The sequence below is a fragment of the Pyrus communis genome, chromosome 3, assembly GCF_963583255.1.
Source record: "Pyrus communis chromosome 3, drPyrComm1.1, whole genome shotgun sequence".
Taxonomy (NCBI): domain Eukaryota; kingdom Viridiplantae; phylum Streptophyta; class Magnoliopsida; order Rosales; family Rosaceae; genus Pyrus; species Pyrus communis.
This window is the reverse complement of record NC_084805.1, coordinates 10,619,111-10,636,417: the sequence shown is the minus strand read 5'-3', so window position 1 is coordinate 10,636,417 and position 17,307 is coordinate 10,619,111. Positions and strand designations below refer to the sequence as shown.

The 17,307-nt window shown below is 38.3% G+C and overlaps 2 protein-coding genes across 4 annotated transcripts; one reads left to right on the top strand and one right to left on the bottom strand.

Moving 5' to 3' along the window:
• The first annotated feature begins 895 nt into the window (after positions 1 to 895).
• LOC137728155 (uncharacterized) lies at positions 896 to 4,049 on the top strand. Its single transcript, XM_068467030.1, has 3 exons — positions 896 to 996; positions 2,453 to 2,910; positions 3,310 to 4,049. The coding sequence occupies exons 1-3, from the start codon at positions 896 to 898 to the stop codon at positions 4,047 to 4,049; spliced, it is 1,299 nt and encodes a 432-aa protein (XP_068323131.1).
• A 5,029-nt stretch (positions 4,050 to 9,078) lies between these two features.
• LOC137728748 (E3 ubiquitin-protein ligase MBR2-like) lies at positions 9,079 to 16,203 on the bottom strand. 3 transcript variants are annotated; one of them, XM_068467503.1, is made up of 6 exons: positions 16,074 to 16,203; positions 12,683 to 14,435; positions 11,017 to 11,070; positions 10,018 to 10,116; positions 9,789 to 9,932; positions 9,079 to 9,673 (listed from the first exon to the last, which is right to left on the bottom strand). In XM_068467503.1, exons 2-6 carry the CDS (start codon positions 14,315 to 14,317, stop codon positions 9,542 to 9,544), a joined length of 2,064 nt encoding a protein of 687 aa, XP_068323604.1. In that variant the 5' UTR covers positions 14,318 to 14,435; positions 16,074 to 16,203; the 3' UTR covers positions 9,079 to 9,541. The 3 variants fall into 3 exon arrangements, with proteins under 3 accessions (XP_068323604.1, XP_068323605.1, XP_068323606.1); XM_068467504.1 differs by having other exon boundaries at positions 11,017 to 11,067; XM_068467505.1 differs by having other exon boundaries at positions 12,683 to 14,271; positions 16,074 to 16,190.
• Positions 16,204 to 17,307: the final 1,104 nt, after the last annotated feature.

The window sequence follows — 17,307 nt, the reverse complement described above, 5'->3', positions numbered from 1 at the left end:
ATTAAATAAAGTTATTAGATGACTTTTGGTTAAAATTCAAAGTTTTGAAGTCGTTTTCATTAGTTTTTTTTTATTTTTTTTTATTTGTATAACTAAACACTGATTATAATGAAAACTAAACACAGATATTATCGCTATTTCTGAAACTGAACAATAACTATTTCTCAAACTGAGTTGTGATAGCCCATCCCGAATTATTTGTATCGATAGCGTGAAAGGACGATTGTTGGTGTAGTGGGTGATATGTTTTGGTTGTGGTCCAATCTATGTTAAGTCCTAATTGTTTGGACCCAATTGGAGCTAAATTTGTCCTAGTTTGTGGTTGGTTGTTTTGTTGCCAGCTAGGACCACACACACACACACCCATACCCTTACCCGTTGACTCACTCTCTCTCATTCCTCTCGCATTTTTTGGCATTTCCATACAACCCGTATGGACAAACCTTCAACCAATCAATTCAGGCACGGATCGAGGTTTTAAAGTTAACATTCAAACTCCTTGCAAGCCTAGGAGTTGATCTATACCTTTGTTTGGACTTTAAACCTTCGAAAACCCTAGTTTCTCGCGAGCTCCTATTCATGCAATCATGATTGTGAAGTTTTTAGAAGTTTTTAAGCTTCTAGGGAGCTTTAGAACGTCTTCACGAAGCTCGGAGAAGAAAAACGAACTGTTTTGGACGTCGGGAAGTTGAGTTTGGCGAGTTTCAAGTTTGGTCTGATTTTCGTGGTTTTTTTCGGCAAGATTCTGTTAGATTTAAGTCCTAAAATTAGTAAGGTTTTGTTCTACTCATTGTAAGCTTCATTTTGGTACAAATTTCATGGAATTTGGTTGGGAAATGGAAAATATATGAAGTTTTAAAGTTTTTCCAGAAACCGGCGAAAATTCAAGTTGCAGATGGCGGCGCTGACGGCGACGGACGGCGGCGACCGGCGAGGCTCGTCGGAGAAGGAGACGAATATTCCATCAGAGTTGACGGAATATTCTAACGGCGTCAGGTAATGCCGTTAACTTATGTTAAGGTTTTAACAGAATATTCCTAATTGCAGTTAACTGTTCCGTTAGGGTTGGCCGCGTGTGGGGGCACGTCTGGCCTTGCCTTGGCCAGCGCGTAGGTGGTCGGAAAAATTTTCTAAAAATATGGGGATATTCCTGAGGTTGTGTAGATCATGGTGGTATATTCAAACACCCCATTTGAGCATTGTATGAGAAGTTATTACCTATTTTCGCTTATGTGCTTTAAATTAACATTTATATAGTTGTTTCACATATAGGTGAGACCTATCCTCAGGACGAGCGCAGTCCATCGAGACTTAGGGACTACGACCCTTCCACATACCAGTGAGTGGCCTTTTGGTTTTCTATATATACCTATATACTTGAGATTTTTTCCAGAAAATTGATTTAAATGAAATTGTGTTTGCCATGCCTATTGATTTATGCTTAGACTATGAATTGGTATGATATGTGCATATTATGATTTGACGCGGTGGACGCTCAGGTAAGTACCAGGTGAGTTATAGATTGTTTATGTGAATTGATGATTATGTGAGATGTGTTGAGAGTTCGTAAACCTGCACCCCGGTGTTAGTGCTCCTGCCCGTGGTTAGGGCACAGTCCCGCCCGTGAATTGATGATTATGGGAGATGTATTGACAGCTTTCAGGACTCGTTATGGTCATTATGAGTTTTTGGTGATGCCATTCAAATTTAAGAATGCATCAGCAGCTTTTATGGATTTGATGAATCGAGTATTCCAGCCATATTTAGACAAGTTTGTCATTGTCTTTATTGACAATATTCTAGTATACTCTAAGTCTAAATCAGAGCATGTTTGACATCTCACTTTGGTGTTGAAGAGATTGAGGGAACACCAATTGTATGCTTAGTTTAGCAAATGCCAATTTTGGTTAGATCATGTGGCATTTTTGGGACATGCTATATTCGCCCAAGGTATTCTGGTGGATCCTCAAAAGGTAGCAGCCGTTGAGAATTGGGAGCAGCCACAAACCGTCATGGAGGTACGGAGTTTCCTTGGTCTAGCAAGTTATTATCGACGGTTTGTTAAAGATTTTTCAGTTATTGCTTTACCACTAATGAGGCTAACAAGGAAAGATGTTAAATTTGAGTAGGATAATTATTATGAGTGGAGCTTCCAGCAGTTGAAGTATTGTCTTACTCATGCACCTGTTTTGGCGCTTCCAGATGATAGTGGTAATTTCGAGATCTATAGTGACGCTTCCTTGAATGGTTTGGGATGTGTGTTGATGCAACATGGTAGGGTGATTGCTTATGCTTCACGACAACTAAAACTTCATGAGATGAATTACCCTACTCATGATCTGGAATTAGTAGCCATTATCTTTGCTTTGAAGATTTGGAAACATTATCTTTATGGTGAAAAATGTAAGATTTATACGGATTATAAAAGTCTTCAATATCTTTTTACTCAGAGGGATCTTAATCTTCGGCAGTGGAGGTGGATTGAGTCGCTAAGTGATTATGATTGCACGATTGAGTATCACCCTGGTCGTGCAAATATGGTGGCTAATGCACTTAGTAGGAAGACTCCAGTTAGACTTAATGCTTTATATGCTTGTCATATTCCTTTTCTTATTGATTTGAGGTCCACTGGAGTGAAGTTAGGGGTGGAAGAACGAGAAGAAGCTTTACTTGCTAATTTCCAAGTTAGACCAATTTTAATTGATCATGTGCTCGAGGCTCAGATGATTGATGAGGAAATCCAGGAGTTAATTGAAGCCAGAAGTCAGGGGAAAAAGAAAGATCTTAAAGTTCGGGAGAGTGATGGCATGCTTATGCAGGAGAACAGAATGTACGTGCCAAATAATGCAGAATTAAAGAAAGAAATTTTGGATGAAACACACTGTTCGGCTTATGCAATGCATCCTGGAGGTACTAAAATGTATCATACCATTCGACCATTTTATTATTGGCCGGGTATGAAAAGAGAAATTGCTGAGTATGTGAGTAGATGTGTCATTTGTCAGCAAGTTAAATCTAAAAGGAAAAAGCCTTTTGGGTTGATACAGCCACTTCCCGTTCCACAATGGAAATGGGAAAATATTACTATGGATTTTGTGTACAAGCTACCTCGTACACATAATGGTTATGACGGCATTTGGGTGATAATTGATCGGCTTACTAAGTCAACACATTTTATTCCAGTGAGGGAGAAGTATTCTTTAAGTTGATTAGCTGAATTATTCATATCCAAGATTGTGAAGTACCATGGAGTTCCAGTTAGTATTATCTCGGATTGTGATCCCAGGTTTACTTTTAAGTTCTGGATAGCATTCCAAGAAGCTCTTGGTTCGAGGTTACTTTATAGTACAGCATATCATCCTCAGACAGATGGACAATCAGAGAGGACTATTCAGACGTTAGAGGATATGCTAAGATCTTCAGTTTTACAGTTTGGTGACGCTTGGCATAAGCGGTTAGATTTGATGAAATTTTCCTATAACAATAGTTTTCATTCGAGTATTGGTATGGCACCATTTGAGGCATTTTATGGTAGATCTTGTCGTACACCTTTATGTTGGTCAGAGGTTGGCGAAAGAGTTTTGGAGGGCCCTGAGATAGTGGAGGAGACTATTCAGAACATTCAAGTGATTAAATCTAACTTAAAAGCGGCCCAAGATCGACAGAAGAGCTTAGCAGATAAACATGTCACTGACAGAGTGTATAAAGTGGGTGATTGGGTATTTTTAAAGCTTTCAGCGTGGAGAGGTGTGGTATGGTTCGGAAAGAAAGGTAAGCTAAGTCCTAGGTACATCGGACCATATATAATCACTGAGCGAGTTGGTGAAGTTGCGTACAGGCTTGAGTTGCCTTCAGAGCTGTCTAAAGTGCATAATGTTTTTTATGTGTCTATGCTTCGTCACTATGTTTCAGATCCGTCGCATGTGATACCTCCTCAACCTTTGGAAATTAATCCAGATTTGACTTATGATGAAGAGCCAGTAACTATTATGGATTGGAAAGAAAAGGTTCTGAGGAACAACACTGTGAGATTAGTAAAAGTTTTGTAGAGAAATCACTTAGTTGAGGAGGCTACTTGGGAGACAGAGGACTAGATGAGAGAAATGTATCCATGCCTATTTTATGATTACTAGTGGTTTGTTTGTTGTTGTAAAATTTCGGGACGAAATTTTCTTAAGGAGGGTAGGTTGAGACAGCCCGTCCCGAATTATTTGTATCGATAGCGTGAAATGGTTTGCCCTTGGACGATTGTTGATGTAGTGGGTGATATGTTTTGGTTGTGGTCCAATCTATGTTAAGTCCTAATTGTTTGGACCCAATTGGAGCTAAATTTGTCCTAGTTTATGGTTGGTTGTTTTGTTGCCAACTAGGACCACACACACATACCCATACCCTTACCCGTTGACTCACCTTCCTCTCGCATTTTCTGGCATTTCCATACAACCCGTACGGACAAACCATCAACCAACCAGTTCAGGCACGGATCGAGGTTTTAAAGTTAACATTCAAACACCTTGCAAGCCTAGGAGTTGATCTATACCTTTGTTTGGACTTAAAACCTTCGAAAACCCTAGTTTCTTGTGAGCTCCGATTTGGATATTGTTCATGCAATCGTGATCGTGAAGTTTTTAGAATTTTTTAAGCTTCTAGGGAGCTTTAGAACGTCTTCACGAAGCTCTAAGAAGAAAAACGAAGTGTTTTGGATGTTGGGAAGTTGAGTTTGGCGAGTTTCAAGTTTGGCCGGATTTTTGTGGGTTTTTCCGGCAAGATTCCGTTGGATTTAAGTCTGGTAAGGGTTCATTCTACTCATTGTAAGCCTCATTTTCATACAAATTTCATGGAATTTGGTTGGGATATGGAAAAGATATGAAGTTTTAAAGTTTTTCCAGAAACCGGCGAAAATTCAAGTTACAGATGGCGGCACTGACGGCGGCGACCGGCAAGGCTCGTCAAAGAAGGAGACTAATATTCCATCAAAGTTGATGGAATATTCTAATGGCGTCAGGTAACGCCGTTAATTTTTGTTAAGGTTTTAACGGAATATTCCTAACTGCCGTTAACTGTTCCGTTAGGGTTGGCCGTGCGTGGGGGTGCGTCTGGCCGTGCCTTGGCCGGCGCGTGGGTGATCGGAAAATTTTTCTAAAAATATGGGGATGTTCCTGAGGTTGTGTAGATCATGGTGGTATATTAAAACACCCCATTTGAGCATTGTATGAGAAGTTATTACTAGTTTCGTTTATGTGCTTTAAATTAACGTTTATATAGTTGTTTTGCATGTAGGTGGTTCCGACTCGTAGATCATGGTGGTTCCGACTCGTAGGTGACCCGCGATTATTCGCACAATCTTCACGTGATCGTTGATAGGAGCATATTTATGCTACTTAGTTATGTTGTTTCCTTGCATTTAGCGAGTTAATTACTATTTATTTCAGTCTTTTAAGTTATTTTCGTATGTTTTTAGGTCCTAATGGCAAAAGGAGCAAGAAAGGGCATTTTGAGGCTATTTGGAGCATTTTTGGGCATGGATTGGATAGCTTAACCATGGAGTAAAGAGGATGGACGAAATTGAAGTCAAGAAGGGCTAGGAAAGGCTACAAATCTGGTGGAAGAAGTCCTAATGCAATGAAGATAAGGAAGAAGTAAGAAACAAGGAACCTTATCCAACCTTATCTTATCCTATCCTAGAAACCTTATCCTATCCTAACTCTAACATTATCCTATTCTATCCTATCCAAATCAGGTTAGGATTTAAACTTAGCTACTTAGAGGGAATTAATTACACATTTAAACACCTATTTCAGTTTCTAGAAGCCTTATCCATTTAAATGCCGCAAGAACTCAATTCCTTGTAGGTTTAGGAATTGCAATCCTTCCTCTACACCTATATCATGAGTCCTTACCCATTTAGGTCCAGAAATCTACCCTTTAACCCTTCTAGAAGTCTAAATTCTGCCAAAAAAATACCTAGTTTCTAGAAGCCCTTAATTTCTGGCGAAAATTCCCTATCCCTTTCCCTTTTGGTTTCTACAAAGACTTAACCCTTTTTCCATGGGATTGTGCAATCCTTGTCCTTCACTAAGTGTGCATAATTAGCCTATATAAACAGCCAATGCCTCACTATTTAATCCATCCACTCACTCATTCATTCATTCATACTTTCATCCATAAAACACCACAATCCATTCTACACCACCCTAGTGCCGCAAGCAAGGAAGCAAGGAGAGGAGGACTTGTGCAATCTGCCATCCAAGGAGGGTTCGAAATCTGCCATTGGAGTGTGGAGAGTTTCTAGGTGTATTCTATCCTTAGTCTTAGTTCAATGTTTAAATTTAATTATCTTTGTTTTGCGAACATGAGGAACTACTTTTTAGTTAGAGGAGAATTTGAAGCCATGATTATATGTTTTATATGAATTGATTACATCCAGTTATTATTTCTTAAGGCATGAATGTGATTTGCTTATCTAAGTTATTAAAACTGGTTTATGTATGTGGGTTGGGGGTTAACACTTAATTTGCATGCTTAAACTTGATGCTAGAGTATAGGGGGGTTTCACGTAATTGTTATTCACTTATATTCAAAAGTAGTGGAGGTTGCTAGTCACAATCGCGTTAAGTAAATCCTTGGTATGAGTCTCATGTGTTTCATAGTGATGAATGCCTTGTCAATGCTTATAGTTTTCACAAAACTTAATGACTTTTGATATGTATCTTTGTTATGCGTCTCATATAAAGAACTTGAAAAAGATAATTTGGTTTAGATGCGTATTCCATCTAATTCAATGAAATAAGGAAAACTTGAGGGTTAGTTATGCGATGCAACTAATTTGGGGCGTTGTCATTCGTAGTCTAAAGGAATAATAACTGGACATTGGTTTGTATGCATATATCATGTGTGGAGAAGGACCCTCTAACTAGCCTTTTACCCATTTATTTTACCTAAATTCGTTTTTCAAAAGTGTTTTCTATTAAGTTTTTGTTTTGAGTCTAAAATTCGTCAAAAACAATCCCCATGTTATTTAGTCTTCATATTTGAGTCAAAACTTGTTTTCCTTGAGTCTTTTGAGTCAAGTCAAGTCCTATTTTCGTCCAAAACCTTTATTGAGTCTAAAAGTGAGTCTTTTTGAGTATCGGTTGCTGTTTTAAGTGTCTAAAGTTAGTTTTGAGTCCATAGAGTCTAGTTTAGTGTTTTCGAGTCTTATTTACATAGATTAGCATCCCTAGTTAATCCCCGGTCTAGAACGATCCCTACTTACATATCTACTACAATTGTCACAAATAGGGTTTAATTTGTGTGTCAAGTTAATTTTCACCTCAATCGTAGCACTTGAGCATATTTATTTACGCCCAGTCCTGTCGTACAGACCACTTTAGGTAGTTCCGACTCGTGTGCCGTACAGACCACTTGAGCATATTTGTTGAGATGTGGATTTGAGCCGTACAGGTCACGTTAGGTGACTCCGGCTGACATATCATTTGCATTGATTTATATCACTTGGCTTACATGTTTGTGCTGAGATATTTGACATGACATATATGTGGATTTTGATAATTCGAGAATGGTTTCGATATATGTATGTATTCTACTTTCTGGGAAATTATACAAGTTTTATGGCGAGGGGTTAGAACTTTTGAGAAATGAAATGATTTTGAAAAGCTTTGTTTTTGCCCACTCACACTTTATATTTTGCGCCCCTCCAGGTTCTAGTTAGGAGTGCTTTTGGTGTCTTGCGAGGAATCCACGGCAGCTCTGACAGATTATCACCATTGTATGGTCACCCTTTGGTGTTGTGTAATTAGTATTCGTCCTGCTGGACTGCACTTAGGCTACTTATGCTCTGGTTGTGAATTCACACTTATTTCGTCTTGCACTTGTTCTTATTAGTGCTCTAGTTAGTTTGGTTTTTATTTATTCGCATTTCTTATATTATTATTTCTTCCGCACTGTGCACATGGCTACGTCACCCTCACGTGACAGCCAACATGCCTTGATTTCGGTCGAGATGTGTCAGAATACTGGTACTATCATTATTTTTTAAATTGAACATTGATTGTTTCTAAAACTGAACGAGGATAATATCACTATTTCTTAAACTGAACGCTAACTATTTATAATATGGATACTATCACTATTTCTTAAACTGAACACTGACTATTTTTTATACACATGAAATAAAAACACAATTTCAAACTATACTCGATTAAGCCAATCCAGATTTCAAAAGTAAGATTTTCTCTTTTCCTTGAAGTATCATAAGTGAAGTGGAATAGATTGCATGTTGACGTTAAACAATGACAAAGCCTATGCCTCCGCCTCCGAGATTGAAGTTGTATGGGGCTTCCTCGTAGCAGTATAATGTCTTCAAATTGCTGCAAATGCAATATCCAATCCATGTGCAACTCTCTTTCCACTTATGTGGAATTGTCTCAGAGGATTATTTGTTATTAGTTTTGCGAAATATTTTCATTTTTTCTTTTTAAACTGGATTAAATAGAACTAGTAATTAGTAGTTTAATTATTTTGATTATGTGTTTCTGGGTTGGTGCAGTAATGATGTTGCTCTAATAAATGTCTGGACTAATGAAATTAAAAGAGTGATATCATATGCAACCCTTCTGAGCGCCATTTGTAATTTGTCGTAAAAACAAAATTATATCCAACTATTTGAAATTAGTCACAATTATTTATTTATTTAGTCAAAAAATAAATAAATAAATACATTTGAGTAGACATTTTTGACAAATATATTTGATCATATCATAGAGATCATGATGTGAGAGAGAACATGTGCGAGGGATGTGGGTAGGTGTGAGCATGAAGTGTAATGCTTATCAGAAAACCAATATTTGTGCTTTTTATGAATTGAGGAAATGCAGAAGAGGTAGGGGGGAGGGTGTTGTTTTGCTGACAGGGGTTAACTCAAAGGAGTGGATGAGAGAGTGGATGCAATTTATTATTGGTACTTCTAGTTCCAAACTCAAGTCTTCCCACCTTCCCAAACAGTCAATTCAACCATAGGTCCAAAGTAGCACCATATTTCTAAACTTAATGAATCAGAGAGAGAGAGAGAGAGAGAGAGAGAGAGAGGGCAAAATCAACAAATCAGCTCATCGAGTCGACAATTTGAACAGACAAACGATAACACAATATGAGACGGCGACGACCATCTAGCATGATCATGCTTTGAACTCCAGCAAGATCCATGCATTTGACAAGTAACAATGAATATGAAATTGTCAATCTTACAATTCAGCAAAGGCTTCATAAATCCAGAAACATTATTCAAATACATTCATTACCGTCACGGTCATAAAAAAGGAAGAAAAATGTATCCCTTGCTATCTGATATATAAATCCTTCATGACGCACGCAGCAAAGTTTCTTCTTTCTATTTTTTTCCAGCAACGGGTGCTCAGTTCATGCACAAATAAAGTTAGTTTCAGACAAGAAGGGAGGACTAGATTCTCCCCCAACTTTCAGTTTTAATGATATAGCATCAAGAAATTCAAATTTCAGGCTTGGTCATCAATGGTTTTCCCTTTCAAGTAAGCAGGGCTGTCGTTTTACAAATCGGGCACAGATTCTTCTGGATTAGCCATTGTTTGATGCAACTGGTGTGGAAGTCATGCCCACAATCTAGTGTGCCAATATCATCCTCATCAGCAAAAGCCTCCTGCCATGATAAGGTTTTATACAAGGTAACAAGGACAAGTAAATCAGCTGCATTAACTAATTGAAAGCAACTAGTTGTGTTCTTGTGCGGATAGCGATAGTTGCATAGCTCATACCTGACAGACACAGCATGGTTCCACATCTGCAGGGGATTTTTCTGAAATACAGAGAAATTTTCGCTGTTTCATGCACTTCATAATAGTCTCCTCACTCAGTCCAGTGCTAACATCTCCTATACGTTCCCCCAGTGCCAGCAGTTCCTATTGTCCAAAAGTACAGTAATAGGAACTGTTCCGAAACAAACAAAAAAAAAAAACATGGGAAAAATACTTGTCCCCATCTTACCTCATAAGACATGTTATCAACATCAAGGCGCATGTCTCTATGCCTGTCGTGCATCTCAGCCATGCCATGATATATGAATGGGTCAAAGAGCATATAATCCTGACATTACCACATGAATGTTGATTGTCAAACATATGTAATACAATGTATTTAGCAATAAGATAAGCTACTTTCCCCTTGTTCAACAAAAGCATTTAACCGTAAATACTAACAGAAAAGAACAATTAAGCCTGTACCTGCTCATAAACATACCCAGATGCTTGCAATTTAATTATGCTGCCCTTACAATCGTTAGTTTCATCTTTCTCCCCAACCCTATAATTTTTTCCCACATACCATTTAATCAACCCCATCAAATCATAGTCCACACCATGGAGATGCAGATGATTGATTATCCAGATATTTTATATTCTTACTCGAGAAAAAATCCTATATAATGCTGATGCACAAAGAACAACGTCCAATGTGCCGCACAAAAAAAGGAAAAAAAGGGGGGAATGAACAGTAGAATAACCAGTATTCCGTGCTACTTTCTTCTATAGGACATACTTCTGCTATGTTTGCATGTTAACCCAGTAAAGTAGACTGACCACCTTCACAACACATCAGAAGGTTGTTTAGGTAGAAATTGTTGTACAAGATTTATTTCGAACAGGCTTTTTTCATGTCACAACTAGTATACCCCTTACTCAAGGTGCACGTTGGCAGCTAAACTGTAACCAGATTTGGCCATAGAAATGGCACAAACAAAGCTCAGTGTCTTCTATGGTGCTCCAATGTACTTACAGAGAATGAAAAATCAAATTTTAAATCAATCAGAATATATGACAGCACCTGCATTGAAGATATCTAACCTTGTACCTCCATGTTTTTGTACTTGTCAAAAGACCATGACTATTAGCCTAAGCCAGATACCAAAACAGCCTTTTGCAGTTGCAATAAAACTTATAGATTCGAAGTTAAACCAAACAGAAATTAAAGTAAAGGTCAATAGCAAACCTCGGCGCGTAAGTTCTCACCCCTACGCATAGCATTCAAAACTTGACGAATCTGCTACACATGACAATTATAATGGTTAGTTCCCGAGGGAATGATTCTTTTGCAAAATTTAGTGGGATATAGAAGAATAAAACTTGAAACACGGATGCCATCGTATAACCAGTCCGAGGCAAGAACCATTAAGTAAAATGCAAAATAATTCCACTCAACCCCACATCCAACCATAAAACTTAATGTGCAAAAGTGAAAGAATATGACTATAACAAATATCAAAATAGTAAAGAATTCAGGGACAAAGCCGGAGATCTATATGAATGGGGGCATCCTCAAACAATGAAGATATAATTTAAAAAGCTAAATAATTTACCAAACAAAATACTTATATATTAATCAATCAGATTTTTCATACAACATATTACAACATCTCTTCATGCGTTTTCATGTTTTAAAAGCATTGCATGACAACTTCATTACCAATACAATCAAATATCTCTCCCTATAAAAATAACCATGTAATCATCCATCCATTAATTTCCCAGCCAATTTCTCAACCGAATGTTTAGAAATTTCATGGCCTAAAATGCTCCTTCAATGTTGGCAGTAGCAACTGGAAGAGTTAATGCTAATGTCACAAGCAAGTAAACTAGTGAAACACCTTACTAATGTCACAAGCATGTACATTTTTATTCTACCAAAAAACCTGTGTAGGGGCATCTGCCCCCTGTGGGCCCAAGGTGGCTCCGTACATGAAAGAATAGTTTAATTTTCCCAATCAGAGGCCAAAGTTAAATACTACGTGCTTTACTGTAGCAGTACAAATTAGAATTAGCTCCCTACACACATAAAATGTTATATTATCATTAACACACCTATTTAGTACCCAGTCAACGCAGTACATATTCACTCTGGGAGTTTCACCTTACTCGTAAGAAAAGAGTGGCACCATTGTCACCCCTATTTTATTTACCCAGCGACCTTGTTTTGCCACCCCTACAAAATTTTGTAAACAATTTTTTTTCTAAATTGCCATTATTCCCACAATATGTCTATCTTAACAACTCCACCACCCACCATATAAACACTCTTTGTAACCCTCAAATTTTCTCTTGATTTCAGATAACAGTGCTGGCCCTTAGCAAAAGAAAAAAGGCCAGTGTGTGCTGGCCTCTTCTTGTAATGGTCTCCCTTAAAGTTATTTTGTGAAATGCTAAATTTGCAATAAAGAGTTATGGGGTAGGTGAAGTAGATCGCGCCGGGGGGGGGGGGGGGGGGGGGGGGTGGGTTGAAATAGAGCCCCTCAAAAGAAACGGGACAGGACAGAAGTATCTTATTTAGCAACCACAAATTGAAAAGTGGAAAGTTAAAACCTATATTGTTCATCAACTACTGTGGAGAATATATACAATATTATCACAAGAAATGTGAATACTCTCATTCAAGTAAAGCATGAAAAAACTTTTAAGACATGAAAGTTCCAGTAACTAAGAGATATTCCAAAAAGGTGATACTAAGATTTACTCTGAATATCAAAATGATGACAGAAACTGACAAAAGCCATTGCAAAATTAATTCTAAAGATGTAATATCCAAGATATACAGTCTCCAAAGAGTACATGTACAGTGAGAGTGTACTTGAAAAGTAGGAAAAAAAAATAAAAACACAAACCTCAGATATAAGTCGGCGCCTCCCTTCGATGTCAGCTGCTAATGCCCGCAGTGACTGGGGCATATTAAGAGCATCATCACCATGTCTGTCCAAGAATGTGGACCTAGGATGTGGTAAGTGACGAGCCTGGTTATTAGACCCAGAAGAACTTCCTGAATCCTGTGCGGAAGCAGGTCCTGAAGGTACTGGGTTATAATGACTATGACCTCCGGGTTGAGAATCAAAAGAAGGAAACAAAGACCAATCTATTGTACTTTGATGATTTTCAGATGGAGGGTTGTTGGCACGGATCAATGCAGGAGTAGCCACAAAACGAATGCCAGAACTGGGGCCACTTCTTGAAGAGGAAGGGGCACCTACAGAAATGCTTAATTCTCCAGAGGCCAGACCCCAAATTGTGGGATCCTGTGCTGAATTTCTCATATCATTGGCAGTTGCATAAGTCGAATGCTCCACATTGTTTCGGGGAATGCTTCTTAAGTTTGCTTCTCCTCTTAACTCAGCACCTCTGTATCCAGACAAAAGAGAACTTGGTAAGCTGCCCACTCTTGAACTGGAAGCACCATTCCAAGGAAAAGGAAGCATGTTTCCTGACGAACCATTCATATGCATTGCAGGAAACTGGCTTTGGGGACCAGCCGAATTTGTTGCAGCTGCAGTTATTGACCTCCCTTGTGATGATAAGTTGGATGGAGCAGATTCTTGCTGAGGCCCAGAACAAGCCCCCCTACAAAAAAATTCCCGCAGTGAGCTTGCTCCATTTCCTGTTGCATCTATTGAAGGAAAGGTATCAGATGCCCCAAGTCTCAAACCAACCCTGGTTCTTGAGTTTTGTTCTGAAGGACCACCACTAGGAGAACTACGCAACAGTGTAGATAAACTTAAATTACTAGGACTACAACGAGCAGAACCAGTATTCCAAGCACTAGTTTCAGCTTGTGGAAGGGAGCTAGAACTTCCACCAGAATAAGCCTGGCCTGAAGTACCCTCAAGGGCCTTTCGCTTGCATGATAAACCCCAAGATCCAAAAGAAGAACTTGGGTTGCCATCATTTTCCTCAACCAGAAAATCAGTGCTTCTGGATAAAGTCCCAACAATATCGGGTGAAGCACTACCAGAAGATGTCTGTTCTGTTTCTAATCCACCTGAAATATCATCCTCCATGCCAGGCACACTATTACCACTACTTCCCACATATCCAGAATTTATATTTTCATTTTGAAAGCCCTGAGAAAAAAATGGCCCACCTTGAATCTGATTGCCACTGATTCCAATAAGAGCTCTCCCAGGAAAAAGGATATTTTGTTCAACTCGTCTTTCTTCTGAACTTTGACCAATCACAGGACAAGCACTATAAGGAGATGAACAACCTTGTCCCAATTTCATCCCATCATCATCAACTGGACCCAATCTAGAGCTAGGTTCACCTGAACCACTCAAGTTCTGGTTACTAGAGGCATTTAAACATGGAATCTCACCAGATGTTACCATATAACTTGACAACCGGTTTTCAACAGGATTTAGCATATTAATCAAAGAAGTCTGCTGACTCATACTAGTGCTGTTTGAGAGAGATCCAAGCTCAACATCTGTGATTTCAACAACAGTATCAATACCACTCCCTTGACCTTGCATTAGGGTCAACAAATCACACCAAATAAACCGGGCTCAAAAGACACTATATGGTGTTCACAGGTGGTTCAGATAAAACCCTAGTGTAAAAGATCGGGAATATTAACTTAATGCTGGTACTCTGAATGTAAGAAAACAAAATTGCAAACATTAGTTCAAATTCATATACAAATAATATAGCAAGAGATAAGACAGGATTCAGATTTACTAATGGGGATAAGATGATATAAAATCAATTTCTTGCATTATGTGCATGCCTTTAACTGAAAACCCTGACCCTGGAGATTGATAAAATAATAATAAAAAAATCAAAATGGTGGCAAAAATAAGAAGGTGCATGAAACAGTCTGAGACTAGTCACGTGGTGTAATTCAGGAAGATGTAAGCTCATCACTAGCAGAGCAATTACAGCAAAAACACCTAAAATGAAAACGGTATGAGGAATTTAACCGGGAGAGAGAGGGAGGGGGAACAATAAACAAACGTAGGACAAAGTAATAACAGAAAGAAAATTAGAACACAGAGAACAGTCAGCTATTTCTCAAACAATAAACTTAATTAATTTTGTATGGCATAAACTCTCTTACAAAATAGCACCTTAAATATCAAAAATATCCTAAACCCTAATATAACTTAGCACCATAGTATTACATGTAAAGCCAGTTGACCATCAATTCTAATCCACATTAGTAATTTAGTAGAAACTAAACAAGAAGCTTCATACTTGGAATGTTGATATACTTCACCCTTGATATGGTCAAGGATGTCATAAACTATAAGTTTTATATCTAAGAACTCTCAGCCTAGCTTACTCCAATATGTGAACTTTTACTCGCAAGTTTAATCATGCGATTCTTACACAGTCAAGTGTGAACTTTTTAAGTAACTGTATTAATGTGCTCAAGTTAATTTAGTTTTGCACCAAAATAAAGTTGAACCGGGTCTGGTTGACCAAGAATCAAGTGTACAACACTCTTTCTCAATCTTACTCAGGCAGACTTAATTACTGGAAAGAATTGGTCGGAACAGGTTAGAATTTGGTTGAACTCAATAAGACATACTGTAGCGAAACTGATCACTCAGTTGCAGCTTGGTGCGAATCAGGCTAGCTGAATTAACCCCCTCTATTGGATCAAAAAGACTAAATCAAATGAACTTAACTTAATTCCTAAACACTCGTGCTTCTACCGAACAATTTACGAATAATGAAAATCTTATGCCATTATCAATAGCAACAAAAATGATATTAAAATCCACCACAGAATCAAGAACAAATAAGCCTTGATATCAAAATCCAATAACTGATATTATAGCCGTCCATCACATGTTTAAACCAATGCAAACGGGATTAAACATCTCCAATAGTAATGTTGTTAATGCAAAGTAATTGACCAGCTCATAAAACCCAATAAAAAAGATGCAAATTAGAAACTTGTGAAAAATCGCCCAACCCATTTCTTCAACTGGGTTCGAATTTTGAACATATCCAACTCAGGATCTTTGCAATTCTGGCCAAAAACCCAACCAAATTGATTTATTTTCAAATGATTCGACTCAAACCAGTAAAACAAACCAAACCCAGAACGCATAATCAACAGCTAAATTCAGGTCATTTGGGTCCGTTCCGATGCTCCTAATTCTCTCCAATTCGGAAGAAATTAAAACCACAAAAACAAATAAAATTAAAAAAATTGAAAAAAAATGTAAGATGACAAGCCAAGGAATTAATGGTGGGGAAAGAATGAGGAAGAATAAGTACCGGAGGGTAGAATGGGGAGGACGAGAGATGATAGACGGAAGCGGCAGGATCAAATGGTATGGTGAGAAAACGTCTCCCACACACTCTCTCTCTTCTGTCTGTGTTCTGAGTCTCTGATTTTCCTTCTTCCTTCAGTTACTGGTTTATATTATTAAACCAATTTAATGCGAAAGAGATAACCCGGAATGCGACAAAAAAGCCCAACTGAGAGCAATGGATGAGAGAGACAGAGGGAGAGAGGATGCAGGAGTAGACTTGGTATTCGTGTCGTTTTTGTGTAATACTTGATAGCTTAACAGATTATATCGTGTAATACGCATTAAAATAAGGGAATTGTTATTAACACTCCAAAAATCTCATTCCACACTCCAAACTTTCTATATTTGGAAAGAAAAATACACTTGTGAGGAGTGTAGAATGAGATTTTTGGAGTGCCAATAACACTTCCCTAAAATAAATAGTTAATACGACCCAATCCAAAATCAACCTGTTAATATTATCAGGTAATATGACCCGACCCGTTATCTGTTAAGAAAAATATTTTTTAAATCAATAAAAATGAAAATGAAAAACATAATTTGTGACATCCCGTCCCGAAATTATCGAAAACGTACGTGTGAAATGACCACTTTGCCCCTAGTTCGTTTCTTTTACGTTATTGGTTGTTTTGGGTGGTGTTGGCATGTGTTGGGCCACACACACACACACTGTCACTCTCCCTCACCCTCTGTCTTTTCCCTGTCTTTCCCCCCGAGAACCCCATTCCTTCTTCTTCCTTTTGAAAACGTACAGACAAGCCCAAAACCCCTCAAACCTCTACAGATCGAGGAAACCAAGGTCACAGTCGAGATCGTGAAGCTCGTGGGAGTCCAGTCGTACCATTTTCAGGTGAGAACTCCGTCGTTTTCACGTCGATTTGACGATGTCCGTTTTGAGTACTATTCATGCAAAAATAATTTAGCAAGTTTTTGGGATTTTCAGCTCGTAGGTGACTTGGTGAGGTCCCAGGGAGCCTCGGAGTGCTTCGTTGGAAAAGTTTTGACGTCGGAATCACTGCGTTTGAAGTTGACCGGAGTTGGGAGGTTTGGACAGGTATGATCTAGTAGTTTTTGACCCTTAAAAATTGTATGGTCGTGTTCTACTAGTCTTAGGCTTCATTTTGGTGCAAGAATCGTGAAAAATGGTTGAAAAACGAGAGAGAAAACAAGGTTTGCAGGTTTCGTGATTTTCCGGC